The following is a 15,211-nucleotide window of genomic DNA, read 5'->3' on the forward strand; positions in this document are numbered from 1 at the left end:
CAGATCCCATTATTATAGATGGTTGTGAGCCACCATGTGGTTGCTGGGAATTGAACTCAGGACCTCTGGAAGAGCAGCCAGTGCTCTTAACCACTGAGCCATCTCTCCAGCCCCTCATATATTTTTTAATTATATTAATTTGCATGGGGGGTGATGCCAGGGCACACATGTGGTGAGAGGACAACTTAAGGGAAACATATGTAAGTTTCCCTCCTTCCATCCGATTGGTCCTGGGGATCCAACTCAGGTCCTTGGGATTAGTATCTGCATGAGCATTTTGCCAGCCTGGTTTTGTTGTTGTTGGTTTGTTTTTGTTTTGTTTTGTTTTATTGAGATAGTGTCTTACCCTGTAGCCCTAGTGGGCTTTGAACACAACTCAAGACAAACCTCCCACCATAGCTTCCTGATGGCTGGGATTATCGACTTGAGCCACCATGCCTTGCTTGAAAACCCAACTTTCAAAACTGAGGAAATATTTTATTTACTTCAAGAACTCTCAGTCTCGAGGCAGGGCGTGTCAGGGTTGATTCAGCCCGTGTCAACTCTGTAACGAAAGCACACTTGGAGAAGAAAACAGGTGTATTCTGCTTCTGAGACTGTGGTGTAGACAGTTTGGGAGGGACAGCTCATTTCTGTTCCGCTTGGCATCTGTTGGGGGTAGTTTGAAGCTGTCCTTAGATCTGCTCCCTTGCACCAGATGTTAACATGAACTGGGACCCGCCCACACATCTGTTTGTGTTTCCCCGCAGTAGGAAGGTTTTATCTATGTGAGATTGAAGAAAAGGCTGGGATCCAAGGGCAGCTGTCCAAGCAGAACCAGGCAGAAACTGGTCCACCTTTTATGACAGAACCTCAGGAGACCCTGTGTCACACTGGCCTTCCAGAGAGATCAAGGGAGGGCCAGTATCACCTATGTGAACCCCCAGCCTTTGGGTTGAACTGGGGGAAGAAGTCTCATCTTGAAAAGCATGCCTCCCCCCTCAAAAAATGTAACTACCAAGATTTTAGATTATTAATAATGCAACCATTGTCTCTATTACTTTGGTGTCTCTATGACAAAATACGCAACATTAACACTTTAAGGGAGGGTGCATTCTGGCTCCCAGTTTCAGAGGGTCTCACTTCAGGAAGGCCAGAAAGACATGGTGAAATTCTTCATGGTGGGAGCCTGGCAGAGACCCCTCACATCTTGGCAGAAGAGGAAGTAGAGTGGGCTGGATTAGAACCTTCAAAGGCTTGCTTCTAGTGACTTTAACAAGCTAGGAACCTCCTGTCCTAATGGTTTCACAGCTTCCCAAAATAGCGACATAGGCCAGAGAACAAATATTCAAACCAGGAACCCCTGGGGTACATCTCAGATCAGAAACCACAACAGGCATCAGAGAGGCAAGACCTGACCTCAGGAGAGAGGGCTCTCAAACGCCGCCCCACCCCCACCATCGACGCCCCACCCCCACCATCGACGCCCCAGAGGACACACAGGCCTGACCAGCCCCAGAGGCTTCCCCATAAATGTTCCCATTATCTGCATAGTGTCTGCGTCTAAAACCAAGCTTATCTGTAGAGTCTGAAAGCCCACCTCCTACATGTGGGGAGGGATTCACCATGGCTTCTTGGTGAGCTTGCACGTACTGGGGTGCACTTGAAAGGCAGCTTATCTGTGTCTTTGGCAAAACATCCTGTGATGTTTCCTGGATGTGGGAGAACTTCACGGAATTGCCGGGAGTGCTGATAGATATCTTATCCGTCTAGAGAAGCATTCAGACAGTTTCTCCTTTCTCAGGGCTTGGGGCGGTGGGGGGGGGGGGGGGGGGGGGGAAGGTGGGAAGAAGAGGGGGAGCTTCCTGCCCAACCCCCTCACAGCAGAGCTTTAGAATACCAGAAGCCTAGAGGCAGCTTCTTAGTCCCCTGCTCAACCATGCTCACTGAGATCTTCAGGCCTCTTGAATTTCAGTGCGGCACTTTCTGGTGTATGTGACAAAAATCAAGGGAACCTGGAACTTTTTTGGCTTATTCCTTTTGTTTAGGCAGGGTCTCGGGCGAAGCCCAATCTGGCCTCAAACTCTGTAAGTAGCTGAGGATGACCTTGAACTTCTGATTCTCCTGCCTCCAGCTTTCACTGCTGGATTATAGGTATGTGCTAGCACATCTGGTGTACTCACCCACTTGACTACACCCCCAGCCTGCGATTATTCTTTTTGCTGTCTATATAAGTAATAGTATATGTGTGTGTGTATATGTATATGTGTGTATATATATATATATATTTTTTTTTTTTTTTTTTTTTTTTTTTTTTTTTTTTTTTTTTTTGGTTTTTTGAGACAGGGTTTCTCTGTGTAGCCCTGGCTGTCCTAGAACTCACTCTGTAGACCAGGCTGGCCTCGAACTCAGAAATCCGCCTGCCTTTGCCTCCCAAGTGCTGGGATTAAAGGCATGCGCCACCAAGCCCGGCAGTACATTTCTTTTTATTGTACTGCTTTACTTACTGTGTATACTTGGGCCTGTACAGTCTTGTAGAAGTCACAGGACGACATCTGGAAGCTGTTTCTCACCTTTGTTTGTTGTTTGGTTTTGGTTTTTTGAGATGGGGGTTTCTCTGTTTACCTCTGGCTATCCTGAAGCTCAATCTATAGACCAGGCTGGCCTTGAACTCAGATCTGCCTGACTCTGCCTCCTGAATGGTGGGCTCAAAGGCTCCCACCATCACCCGACAACCTGGCTTGGCTCTTGCCTTGGTAATAGAATCTTTTAGTCTGTTACTTTATACGGATCTTTGGGCTCACATTCAGGTCCTTAGGCTCGATGGCAAGCACCTTGACATGCTGAGCTATGTCACCAGCCCATAAGTAGCTCCTTGTAAGCATACAGATTCAATCAGCCAGGACCTGCCCTTGGCTCTGGTTGTGTGAGCTGGCCTCTCTGTGCTTCTCTTTCTGTCATCCACATAAGAGTGTGCACCACAGTTATTGAATGGATTCAGTCTTCCAAAGCTCAAGCCCCACCTACTCCCTCTTGGAGACAAGGAGTCAAGTAGCCAAAGCCGTCCTCAAAGGGTTGTACTGTGAGGATGCAGTGGAACTCTTGCCTCTACCTCCCTGTGCAGAGATTACAAGCACAGTGGCACACTGTAGCCTCCCTCAGCCTTGAGTAGGCTGGCTTTGACCTTGTTGCCACTGAGTATGAGACCACCTGGGGTGGAGCCTTCTGAGACTTAGATGGCTCTATTGTTCTGTCACTTGCTGCTGCTCTTCTCCAAGACACTGCTAACCTGCTCAGAGGCCCTTGAGATATTCTGGAGACAGCATCCAGCAGATCGCCTACAGGCTGGCAACAGGCACCAAGAATGGATTGGCGGGAGATGGGCCTCCCCCTTTATAAGCACAGACTCTTAGTAAACTTGGGGGCCTTGAACAGAAACGTGTCTTGGCCTCCATTATTTCTCTCCCATACAGCTGCGGCCTCCCACTCAGGAACCCAGTTAGTGTGGCCGCATGAGGCTACAGGTGTTAAAAAGCACACGTCTTCCCCAATGAGTGAGTGAGTGAATGAATGAATGAATGAATGAATGTTAAAACATTCTTTTCTGCGGTTATTTGCTGCTCTTTTAGACTCATCTCCCACTGATCCTCTGTGGTGCCACCCATCCTCCAGCCCTGCTCTTCCCGCCCTCTTGTCCAGCATAATAACATTATTGGATTTGAATTTGTTAGGTTGTCAACTCTTTCTAGGCACAGGCTTAGTATCACTTTCCTTTTCCTGCTAACTCTTCTGAACTTGTAGGCTCACAAGCTGTCTCTCTGTGGGCTTGGAGATGAGTCAGAGCTGAAATCGCCTGGAGGCAGCAGCTGACCAGTCAGAGCAAGTTCATCTATACTGCCAGTGTATATTGACCCTATGCGGCACCCAGAGCTAGAACTGCTGGGTTTTGTTGTCTTTGTTATTTGAGACATGGTTTCTCTTTGTAGCCCTGCTGCCTGGCCTGGAATTTGATATATATACTAGGCTGACCTCAAATTCATAGAACTTCACCTGCCTCTGGATGAGGTGGAATTAAAAAGTATGTACCATTGTACTATCCTGCCAGGCTATAAGAATATGTATGCAGGTATGTGTGTGTGTATGTATGTATGTATGTAGTTTGTGTGTGTGTGTGTGTGTGTACACAAGCCACAGCACATATGTGGAGATCAGAGAACAACTTATGGACTTATGGAGGCTATACTCTTCTTCCATCTTGTGGGTCCTGGGGATCAAATTTAGGTCATCAGGCTTGGCAGCAAGTGTCTTCTACCTGCTGAGCCATCTTGCCAGGCCAGTTCTGATGAGGTCCTTACAAAATTCTTTTTAATCTGAGGTGATATCTTAGTTGGTAATGTGATTGCTATGTGAACCTGAAGATGTGAGTTGCATTGTATTTCCAAAAATCATGTAAAAAAAAGTCAGGTGTGATAGCATCCAGTCATAAACCCAGCAGTGGGGGAGTGGAGACAACAGATTCCCCCAGGCTTGCTGGCTAGCCCCCCTAATTGGTATGGTGAGTTCCCAGGTAGGCGAGAGACCCTGCCTCACTTCCTGAGGAATGATACCTGAGCCTGAATTTACTCTTCGGCCTCTACACACACGTGCCTATATACAGGTTGCACCTGCACACACATGAACATGCACACATACATATGAACACAAATATCTGGTTTGTGGCATAGCTGTGAGACAGTGGAGAGAGGGAAAAGGAGTCCCTTACTGTTTTTGTTAACTTAAAAAACATGTATGTGAGGGGTTGGGGATTTAGCTCAGTGGTAGAGCGCTTGCCTAGCAAGCACAAAACCCTGGGTTCGGTCCTCAGCTCCGGGGGTGGGGTGGGGNGGGGAGGGGGGNGGGGGNGGGGACAAAACATGTATGTGTGCGCATGGGTGTGTACAGAAGCCTGCAACGTGTTTGGAGGCTCCAAGAGGCATTAGCTCCCCTGGAGCTGGAGTTACAGGCAATGTTGTGCTACCCAATCCCAGTGCTGGGAACCAGACTCTGGTCCTCTGCAATTTCCTGCTCCTAATGGCCAAACCCTCTCTCTAGCCCTCCCTGCCTCAATTTGTTTCAACATTCAGTTCGACAATGTGGAGGGCCCAAGGGGGGCATACTCTTTGAGGGAAGATTGTCCATAGAATTGGTCTGAGCACGTCTTGGGTGCAAAGTGGGAGATTATCTTATTAATGGATGCAAGAGGGCCCAGCAATATCACCCCCAGAGCCGCCTAAGAAAGCTATCTGAGTCTAAGCTGAGGTCTGTGAGCAAGTTAGCAAGAACCCTCTTCCATCTCTGCTGTATGTTTGCCTGGGAAGTGGGTTCCTCGAGTGGAGGTAATGCTTTGTGGAATAGCAAGCAGGCCTACCTCTAACCTAGCCTAAGTTTTTACCCTGAATTCCACAAATGAATTCCATCCTGTAAGCGGAAACTAACCCTGTTCTTGCTTTTGGTCACAGCAACAGAATGAAACCCTAAAAGTTAACAAGAGCCAACCGCATAAGGAAGTCTGCCTGTGACCCAGTGGAGGCTAGAAACCCCTCACCTACTAGAAGATGGTGCAACTTAGTTGGTGGGGAGGGAGGCCCAACTTCAGAATCCAAAGATTAGCATCCTCATTCCATGCAACACCGGCATTGAAATAAATCCACATGAGAAAGATGCAGACCACCATACCGATTAGGCCAATAAGCTTTTTGTTTTGTTTTGTTTTGTTTTCAAGACAAGTTTCTCTGTAGAGCCCTGGCTGTCCTGTAGACCAGGCTGGCCTTGAACTCAGAAATCTGCCTGCCTTTGCCTCCCAAGTGCTGGGATTAAAGGCGTGCAACACCACTGGCCGGCTAGGCCAATAATCTTAAGATTACAAATCCTTTAATGTTTTGACTTGCAACTGAGAGTGAGCCGATGCTTCAGAGGCTCTTGGTCTTGTTTTAAAAGCAAAAATCCACAATTACATCAATCTTAGATGAGGTCCAGTAGCCTTGCAACATTTGTATCGACAGAACCTAAGTATTTCAGATACAACATGACAATTAATTTTGATTTATACTTTTCCTAGTTATTTAAGCTTATGTTTTGTTTGCATAATTATTACTTATTTTGGTTAATACATACAGATGGACCATGGTCAAGGTAGTAGAACAGGGTGTTGCCAAGGCAGATCTGGCTGTTGGGGAGTAGGGGGGTAGAGGGCTAACAAGTGTCTAAGCAGATGTAAAACGGAGTCAGGACTTCAACATGTTGTTACCTTTCTGAATGAATGTCAAGATTTGGGCAACAGAAATGGTATCTGTTCTGCTGATTCGATTTAATTTTTTGAAAGGAACAAATAAATAAAATATTTGATTGAAATTGCTCTATAAATGACAGGTGTTGGATGGATGTTACTGTACCACTTACCTGGGACATATGCTATGACTTTAGGCTCCAGTCCACATGTTACCTCTGTTACCTGGGTTCAACAGGTGGGGTTTTGTTTTGTTTTTGAGGCAGGTTCTTACTTTGTAGCCCTGACTGGTCTGGAACTCATTATGTAGACCAGGTTGGCCCTGAAATCACAGTTATTAGTTATTATTAGGCTGTCTCTGCTCCCTAAGTGCTGAGATTAAAGGTGTGTGCCACCATGTATGGCCCAGGTTTTGTTTTTCCTAGGTTGGCCATCAGCAAGTACCAGTGTCCTTCTGTCTCCATCTCCTGAATGCTGAGGTTACAGGAATTTGAGAGACCACACCAGCCTGTTATGTGGGTGCCAGGATCTAAATTCAGTTTCTCATGGTTGAGAGCAAATGCTCTTAACCGATGAGCCATCTCTTTAGTGCCAATCACAACGGTTGGTTTTCATTTTGGATTTTTGTGACAGGGTTTCTCTGTGCACCTGTGGCTATCCTGGAACTTGCTCCGTAGGCTCACAATCTCAGAGATTTGTGCCTCCCAAGGGCTGGGAGTCAAGGCGTGCACCACCACTGCCCAGCTTCATTACAATTCTAATACAAGAGGGGCAAAAGCATTGTAGCAGGAACAGCAGAGAGCTCACATCTCAAACCCTAAACAGGAGACAGAGAGCACACTGGAGGTGCAGGGAGGCTTGGCTCAGCGGTTTAGAGCAGTGATTGCTCTTCCAGAGGTCCTGAGTTCAAGTTCCAGCAACCACATGGTGGCTCATAACCATCTGTAAAGGGATCTGATGACCTCTTCTGGTATATCTGAAGATAGCTACAGTGTACTCACATATATAGAACACACACACACAATTTATATGGCTCAAAGGCCCCTCCTGTTACATACCTCCTCCAAGAACACACCTAATCCTTCCTGAAGTTCCACCAATTGGGACCAAGTATCATAAGATATGAATCTATGGAGGTTAATCTCTATCAGAGCATAAGGTGTGTGACCCCACACCTGGAGGCACTATAATTTTTCTGTTTTTCTTCTCACACCCAAAAATACCTGACTTAGAATTTGCTCCAAATTATGTCTGCCCGGCTGAAGACCACTGACCATCGGTGGAGCTTGTGGCTGCTTTTATGTGATTGTTGTCTGACAAACACACACCCAACCATACTTTTTAAGTGCTATATTTTACATTTTATTTCAAAACAAGCAAACAAATCTTCAACATATCAAATGCTCTCATCTACATTTCTGTTTGTAGGCACTGGTCACAGGATGCAGACCCAACTCAATAATGCAATTAACATAGAATAGTTAACAGTGGGAGATGTTATTACTGTGATCAGAGAGGGGTAAATGTGCAAGAGCCGAGCGGCTGCTCCAGTGGGGGTTGCCGAGTGTCTTCAGTGCTGTGGGCTAAGAGGTATGAGTAGAGGTTCTCTTGTGAGAGAACTGAGGACTCAGATAGGCTGCTCTAAACTTGCACAGAGCAGAATCACAGAGCACAGGGCCCTCCTATCCATAGGGGTCATGCAGGACGATCAAGTTGTAAGGAGTCCTGAACCCAGCAATTACAAAGGGTGTAGGAGGCGATCACCACCTAAGAGCATCATGCACTGCCCTTTCTAACCCTGCCTTTTTCTTTGCCTGTCAAATCTGCCTATCCAATCAGGATGCTATCATCCTTGGATGGTGTCAGAAAGAACTAGGAAACAGTCTAATTTCCCAACTCTCTGTTTCAACATCCTATGTCTTCACCAAAGAGGTCAGCGTTCCTTTCCTGTCCAGTGTATTCTGTACTGGCTCCTTTAATGAGGAGCCCAGGTTATCCTTATAGAGACTGAGGAAATGTTTTTTGGCCTACTGCCAGCATAATGCTTACACACTTTCTGGATATTCTATAGCCATTCTAGAGGGCTAAGTCTTGCCAGTGTCTGCATTAAAACTTGACACTTTAATTAATATACTCTCAAGAATCATAGGATACCCTTTGAGACCAAGAAGCCTCATACTCGTTACACAGCCAGGGGCATCAGAGTAAACACTTAGGTGTATTTATATAAAGTAACTGAATACACAAACAATTTCCACACTACGATCACAACACGAGGAATAGAGGCTAAGTTTGGTATTTTACTATGCAACAAACCTCCCATCGAAAGCTTCGAGACAGCCAAGGAAGGGTATTCCAAGTGGCAACTAAGACCCCCGAAAAAGCATTTTTCAGAAAAACATGAGGTTTTGAATGCATTAAAGACAGTCATTAGGCCGGGTGGTGGTGGCGCACGCCTTTAATCCCAGCACTTGGGAGGCAGAGGCAGGTGGATTTCTGAGTTCGAGGCCAGCCTGGTCTACAGAGTGAGTTTCAGGACAGCCAGGGCTACACAGAGAAACCCTGTTTCAAGAAACCAAACCAAGCCAACTAAGCAAACAAAACCCAATCATTAGAAAATCAACCATGTGATAAAGTGATCAACGATAGTACTTTTCCAAATCCCTTTTACAAAGCTACAATCTCAGGGCTGGAGAGATGGCTCAGTGGTGAAGAGCACTGGCTGTTCTTCCAGAGGTCCTGAGTTCAGCTCCCAGTACTCACACCATCATGGTGTAGACACGTGCAGACAAAACAGCCATACACATAAAAGCCCTGTTTGAGACAGGGTTTAAGTAGCCTTGCCTGGCCAGCCTTGAACTCAAGAGATCTTCCTGCCTCTCTCTGAGATTACAGACATTGCTACCATGCCCCACTGAGGGTCATTTTTTTAAATAGTGGAAATACTTTACCTACGGGTGTTATACACAACTCAGTAGTTCAGTGCAGTGTTAAGTTCAGTACAGTCTAATATGCCACAGTGACAGGTGGAAGGCTCGTTTCTGCTCTACCAGCTCTACTCCTTGTCCTCCGGGATTCCATGCAGCCGATTAGGTCACTCCAGGAACTATCAATTTCTAACAGCTAGGTCATCAATTGGGTTAGAACGTAAGCAATTGTTGAGATAAGGTCCTCATATATAGCCAGGCTGCCCTTGAGCTCAGCCTCTAGGTGTTGGGATTATAATAGCACACACAGCCAACTTGATCCAAAATTGAGTAGGAATTCACCCTTCAACCACACTTGTGGCCCTCCTGGCCCTCAGGGCTAGGTCTGCAGCCCAGGACATGCTTTGTAAAGGTGAGCCAAGCAGGAGTCCCTGCAGATGCTGAGCATGTGACTTCATGAGGATTGGCACGAAGCAACAAAACTATTTCTCCTCTAAAATTCCTAGACTTAAAAAAATAATTATAAATAAAATATACTTAGGGGGCTGGAGAGATGGCTCAGTGGTTAAGAGCACTGACTGTTCTTCAGAGGTCCTGAGTTCAATTCCCAGCAACCACATGGTGGCTTACAACCATCTGTAATGGGATCCGATACCTTCTTCTGTCCTGCAGGTGTCCATAGAGCACTCATACACATAAAATAAATATATCTTTTTTTTTTCTCTTCGAGACAGGGTTTCTCTGTGTAGCTCTGGCTGTCCTCAAACTCAGAAATCTGCCTGCCTCTGCCTCCCAAGTGTTGGGATTAAAGGAGTGTGCCACCATGCCCGGCAAATAAATACATCTTAAAAAATAATCTACTTAATATCCTGTCCTAAACCATCAGAAGTTTAAAAAAAAGTCACAGAAACCAAATTAACACTCCCTCCCACCTCATTTCTGAATATAAAGTGCTGGCTTTTTGCTTCAATATTTTTATTTTGACGTTATCACCTATTCTACTGACCTTTCTGGTCAGATTATGTATTTAGGTCCACATTAATGTGCAAATTAATATAACCTTTCAAGTTTTCTAGCTAGTGCAAATAAAAATCCCACAGTGTACATTAGAAATATTTTACTTTACGTTACAGATAAAAGTTACTTTCTGACATGCTGGTAGACGTACTAAAGTTACACAGCACAAGAAGAACTTCTCTGAGTCAGCCTAAGTCACAACCAGGCACACAAATACTCAAAAGGCAATTGCCACAGATTTCCATACTCTAAAAAAATAAAATAAATAGTTTCCACTGTATAAAATTGTTATAAATATCAGTTACATTACAGGCTCACAGCTAAGTTGCAGAGTCTAAAACATTTAACTACAGTTACCTTACTACTGGACGACGTCTATGCTGAGACAGAAATGCCTCCGACTCTATAAAGCATTGAAAACTGTCTGCCTAAGGATCTATTCGGAGTTTACGCCAGTAAGTTCACGAGGCATGAGGAATGTATTAAGAGCAGAAGAGACGAGCGATGTGGAAACAGGTAAAGAGATGGTTCAGAGTTTTTCCTGAGAATGTGTAGGTGGTGTTGCTATGGAGACAACTTTAAATGGATCGGAGGGATCTCATAGTGAATCATTTTGTGAAGTATTTAGGCCTGGTAATAAGTTCACCATCTAATATATAACTTGCAAACACCAAGCACTACAAACTGTATTCAAACAAGGCACGTGCCTATTCATTTATCTGGAATGCCGGGTAACTAGTGACTCAGAGTGTGAGAAGTTACATAATGGAATGTGAGTAAGGCATCAGAGAGACACCATGGTGTGTCGTGGTGAGGGGACACCAAGTCTGCTCTGCCTGGAGTATCTCAGTAGCTACTCTATTTTGACTGATAGCCCAGAATTAATAAGTTGTTTTACCACAAATAGAGCATTATGAATTACAGGCATGTAAACTGCATCCACAATAAATCTAACAGTATGCCTCAGACCATGAATCTAAGGATGAATTTCACTACACTCCAAACAGGATCAGTCCACAAGGAAAAAGCTGCAAACCTTCACAGCTATCTCAAACCTCAGCTGCAGCTACCCAGGGTGAAGGCAGAAGCTGTTACAAACCCGTGGAACATCTTTCAGTGGTAGAGTCTGGCATCACCCAGGACCCGGTGGAAGAGGTTAATTAAGCAGAGTAAAATTACTTTAGATAATGTACTCGCTAATATTTTATTTACTAAGTTGTCCTTTCAAAAACATGGTCTAGGCCTGAGGTGACTAAAATTGAAGTTTATGGCAATTCACTGACTGTAGATTCATAATAAACTATTAAGAGGGAGATAAATGGTGGTTTTGGGAATAGAGTCTAGTTTTTCAAAACTAATTCGTATAAGACCACCAAGTGGAAACGTGTCATTGTCAGAAACACACCAAGTTAGATGCCCACTGGTGGGGCTAACTGCAGAGGCAGGCCACAGACAGCAGTAGAAGAGCGCCCTCTAATGGGAAGCCATGGACCTGCCTTCAATAAGTACTTGGTAATTGGTAATGGATGGGTGGAGGGACACCTTGCAACCCCAAGTTCTTCATCATGTGCTCTCCCTTTTGAGGTCTGCAGATTGAGCACAGGTGAGTGAGTATATGTGCCATGGTAACTGAGAGAGAGAGTTCTATGTGACTGTGACCAGCAGATTTTTGTGACCACTTTACTAAATAAAGCTGTACAATGTAAAAGCTAAACAGAAGCATCATGCCACAAGGTGAACAATAAGTTAAAAATATATCTCTTTCTCACTTTGAAATAAATATGATATAAACATCTTAGCAGAGCTTCCCTCTCCGAGGGTAGCGCTTCAGCAGTCCTGCAGTGACTTGAAGGCAGTCAGCCTGGAGTTTGTCTGAGTAACTCACCTGACTTGGAGGCTTCCCTTACCTGTGTATTTTTTCCAGTCAACAATATCTTTTAGTCTACAGAAAAGCTGGAGAACTGTAGAGCTTCCAACCCAAAGTTTTTTAAACCTTCCTTTAGACCTATTTACCTATCTAGTCGTGTGTACATATATACATGTGCACACATACTAGTGCTGGGGTGTAGTTCAATGATAAAGCATTCATCTACACTTCCAGAGGACCAAGGTTCAATCCCTAGTACTGCCCAAACAAACAAACAAACAAAAAGACTTTGCACTTCAGTTCTACATGGTTTCGACACACCTGGAAGCCTTACAGGAAATACTACTGTGAAAATGCTAAGTGCCATCTTTCTTTCACTTTTCTCCTCAGGTGCTCCTAAAAATCAGAATGTAGAGTCCGTCTGGTTTGCGGTGTGGGCTATCTTAGGAAACACACTGCAGGAGGAAGCCCGGGTTAACCACAGCAGTTCAAAAAGCAAGCCAACGTTCAACATTTAACGTGCTGTCACCGTATCCAGAGCAAAGGGAAGGATCTTCCCATCCACGTCCTGTCCACCAGGGCAGTGCATAACGCAGCGCGAGGCCAGCCGTAAAGTGTCCAGCCAGGAGGAGCCTTCTGTCTTTGTGGACCTTTTTTTCCAAATAGTGACACAAATGATCAGAGCGTGTGGCTGACAGAAGAGCCTGTGTCTGTGACACTGAAGTCAAGCTGTGGAAACGCTGGTTAGGTGGCTCACACACACAATACTAGGAGTGAAATGGCGGCTGCGGTGCCAACCGTGCACCCTGTGGATGACATGTCACAGACACGTCACAGGTGCTGCTTCATCTCATTCTACTCGGCTTCCTTTACGTCCTCATGATCCGAAGGGCTTGAGATGTCATCATCCGACTGCTCTCCAGAGAAGTACAGCATCAGTGCGTGTGTCTTGTGCGTTATGGTGACAGTACAGGGCCCTTGGGCCCACGGCTCCCCATCCACCTGCATCGGCATCATGGAGCACTTCAAAGTCAGCTGAAATCAGGAAACAATTAGAAAAGTGTCCCTTTGGGGTTGGGAATTTAGCTCAGCGGTAGAGCGCTTGCCTAGCAAATGCAAGGCCCTGGATTCAGTCCTCAGCTCTGGGGGAAAAAAAAAAAAGAAAAAAAAAAAGACAAAAAAAAAAAAACCCAAAAATATTTAGCTGGGAGTGGTGGCGCATGCCTTTGATCCGAGCACTTGGGAGGCAGAGGCAGGTGGATTTTTGAGTTCAAGACCAGCCTGGTCTACAAAGTGAGTTCAAGGACAGCCAGGGCTATACAGAGAAACCCTGTCTCAAAAAACCCCCCCCAAAAAAAAAGAAAAAAAGAAAAATGAAAAGTGTCCCTTCTAGAAACAACAGGCAAAGTGTTCCTGAACCTTTGACATTAACAAGAGTTAATCTGAAGATAGCTTTTTAATAGACTGTCTAGGGATTCCTTCCCAGTGGGCATTTTATTTCGCTAGCTGGACAGCTTCCTGCGAGCCCCTGGTACAAGCTATAAAGTTTGGGAAAGTGAGCCATGCATGCTGTCTTCTGCACATCAACCACTGTCACCTACCCGCACTGTGTGCGCTTGTCCTATTCGAAAAGGATTTGCCAGTTTCACCTGGATTTGAGCACAGTGGAAAGACCCATAGACGCCAACGATTTCCAGTAAGCCATCATCATGTCTGACAGGAGAAAAAGAAAATGTGGATTACAGAATGCAGTAAAGTCCAATTACCCATAGAAAACACTTTTAATATAGGTGGGCCATCAATTTTATCTATCTATCTATCTATCTATCTATCTATCTATCTATCTATCTATGGGATTAAAGGCATTGGTGTCTATCTATCTATCTATCTATCTATCTATCTATCTATCTATCTATCTATCTATCTATCTATCTATCTATCTATGGGATTAAAGGCATTGGTGTCACCAACCATCCACTATCATATTATTAACATACACAGCAGTGAAAATCTGAGGGAAACATAAGAGTTCAAACAACAATAAAACAACAAAGCTGCCACACCATAAAAAAAGGCAGAAGGCTGGGTGTAGTGCTGTGCACCTGTAATTCCAACTTTTGGGAGGTGGAGGCTCTGTGTTCCAGTACACCAGAGCTACACAGTACCACCCTGTCTTGAAAACAGCAAAACAACACAACACAAACTCAGAGCACTTTAAACAAAGTGACAACTGCATATACTGCAGTCAGTTGTGGTACTAACAACTATAACCTAGCTTTAGGGAGGCTGAAGCAGGGGCACTGAGTTCAAGATTACCCTGATTTACAGACCTTGTTTCAAACCACCCGCCCCAACGAGCCAGCTCCATTGCAACTGTACATACCTGGCTAGAGGGTAAGTCTCATCTCCCATTCCTTCCCACAGTCTGCAGCCACCGCCCCAGTATCCAATGTTCAGAACAATTATGCCCTCCAAGTTAGGCAGCTCAACTCGCTCACCATCCAGTTCTAGCTTTAAAGAAATAGAAGTAGTTAGTTACTACAGGGCACCCTGTCTCCACAGCTGCCTCCTGGGAACTGAAACTTTAATAAGCATGCTCAGAGACGTGAGAGATGCCTGAGGGAAGACGACTTCCTACCTCACTCAAGGCAACCTGGCCTTTCTTTGTCTTCACACAAAATTAACTGGCTTATCCTGGTATGTGTGGAGGTCGATCCACGCTGTCTGTCTTGGTTTTGAGTGTCACTGCCTAGCTCTTACTACTTTTAAACTTGGTTTCTGGGGACTGGACTATAAGCTCTTCACCAACTGAGCTGTCCCTCAGCCAAGAGGAACAGTTTTTAATCAATGTATCAACATCATCCTTTTTTTTTTTTTTTTTCAATCGCCGTCACCTTGCCCTTTTTTCTTTACATATTTAAAATAGTTTTTGTGTAGTGTGAATTCCTGCTTATGTCTATACACCATCTATATGCCTGCTGTCCAGAGAGGCCAGAAGATGGCACCAGATTTCCTGGAACTAGTTTCTTAGGCACCTGCACTTGTGTGCAACCCCTGCCCCCATACACATAAGAAAATAAGATGCAGCCGGGCATGGTGGCGCACGCCTGTAATCCCAGCACTCGGGAGGCAGAGGCAGGCGGATTTCTGAGTTCG

General features: G+C 45.1%; 1 protein-coding gene across 2 annotated transcripts in view; it reads right to left on the reverse strand.

The window, feature by feature from the left end:
• Positions 1–9,956: 9,956 nt before the first annotated feature.
• The window catches only part of Dgke (diacylglycerol kinase epsilon), a 24,847-nt gene continuing 19,592 nt past the window's right edge, over positions 9,957–15,211 (reverse strand). For both annotated transcript variants that reach the window (XM_029483879.1, XM_021178189.2), the window contains 3 exons: positions 14,439–14,566; positions 13,657–13,768; positions 9,957–13,090 (listed from right to left, as the gene is read on the reverse strand). In XM_029483879.1, coding sequence (XP_029339739.1) covers positions 12,911–13,090; positions 13,657–13,768; positions 14,439–14,566 — 420 coding nt within the window. In that variant the 3' untranslated portion in view covers positions 9,957–12,910. The remainder of the gene's footprint in view (positions 13,091–13,656; positions 13,769–14,438; positions 14,567–15,211) is intronic.

The sequence above is a fragment of the Mus caroli genome, chromosome 11 (assembly GCF_900094665.2).
Source record: "Mus caroli chromosome 11, CAROLI_EIJ_v1.1, whole genome shotgun sequence".
NCBI lineage: Eukaryota > Metazoa > Chordata > Mammalia > Rodentia > Muridae > Mus > Mus caroli.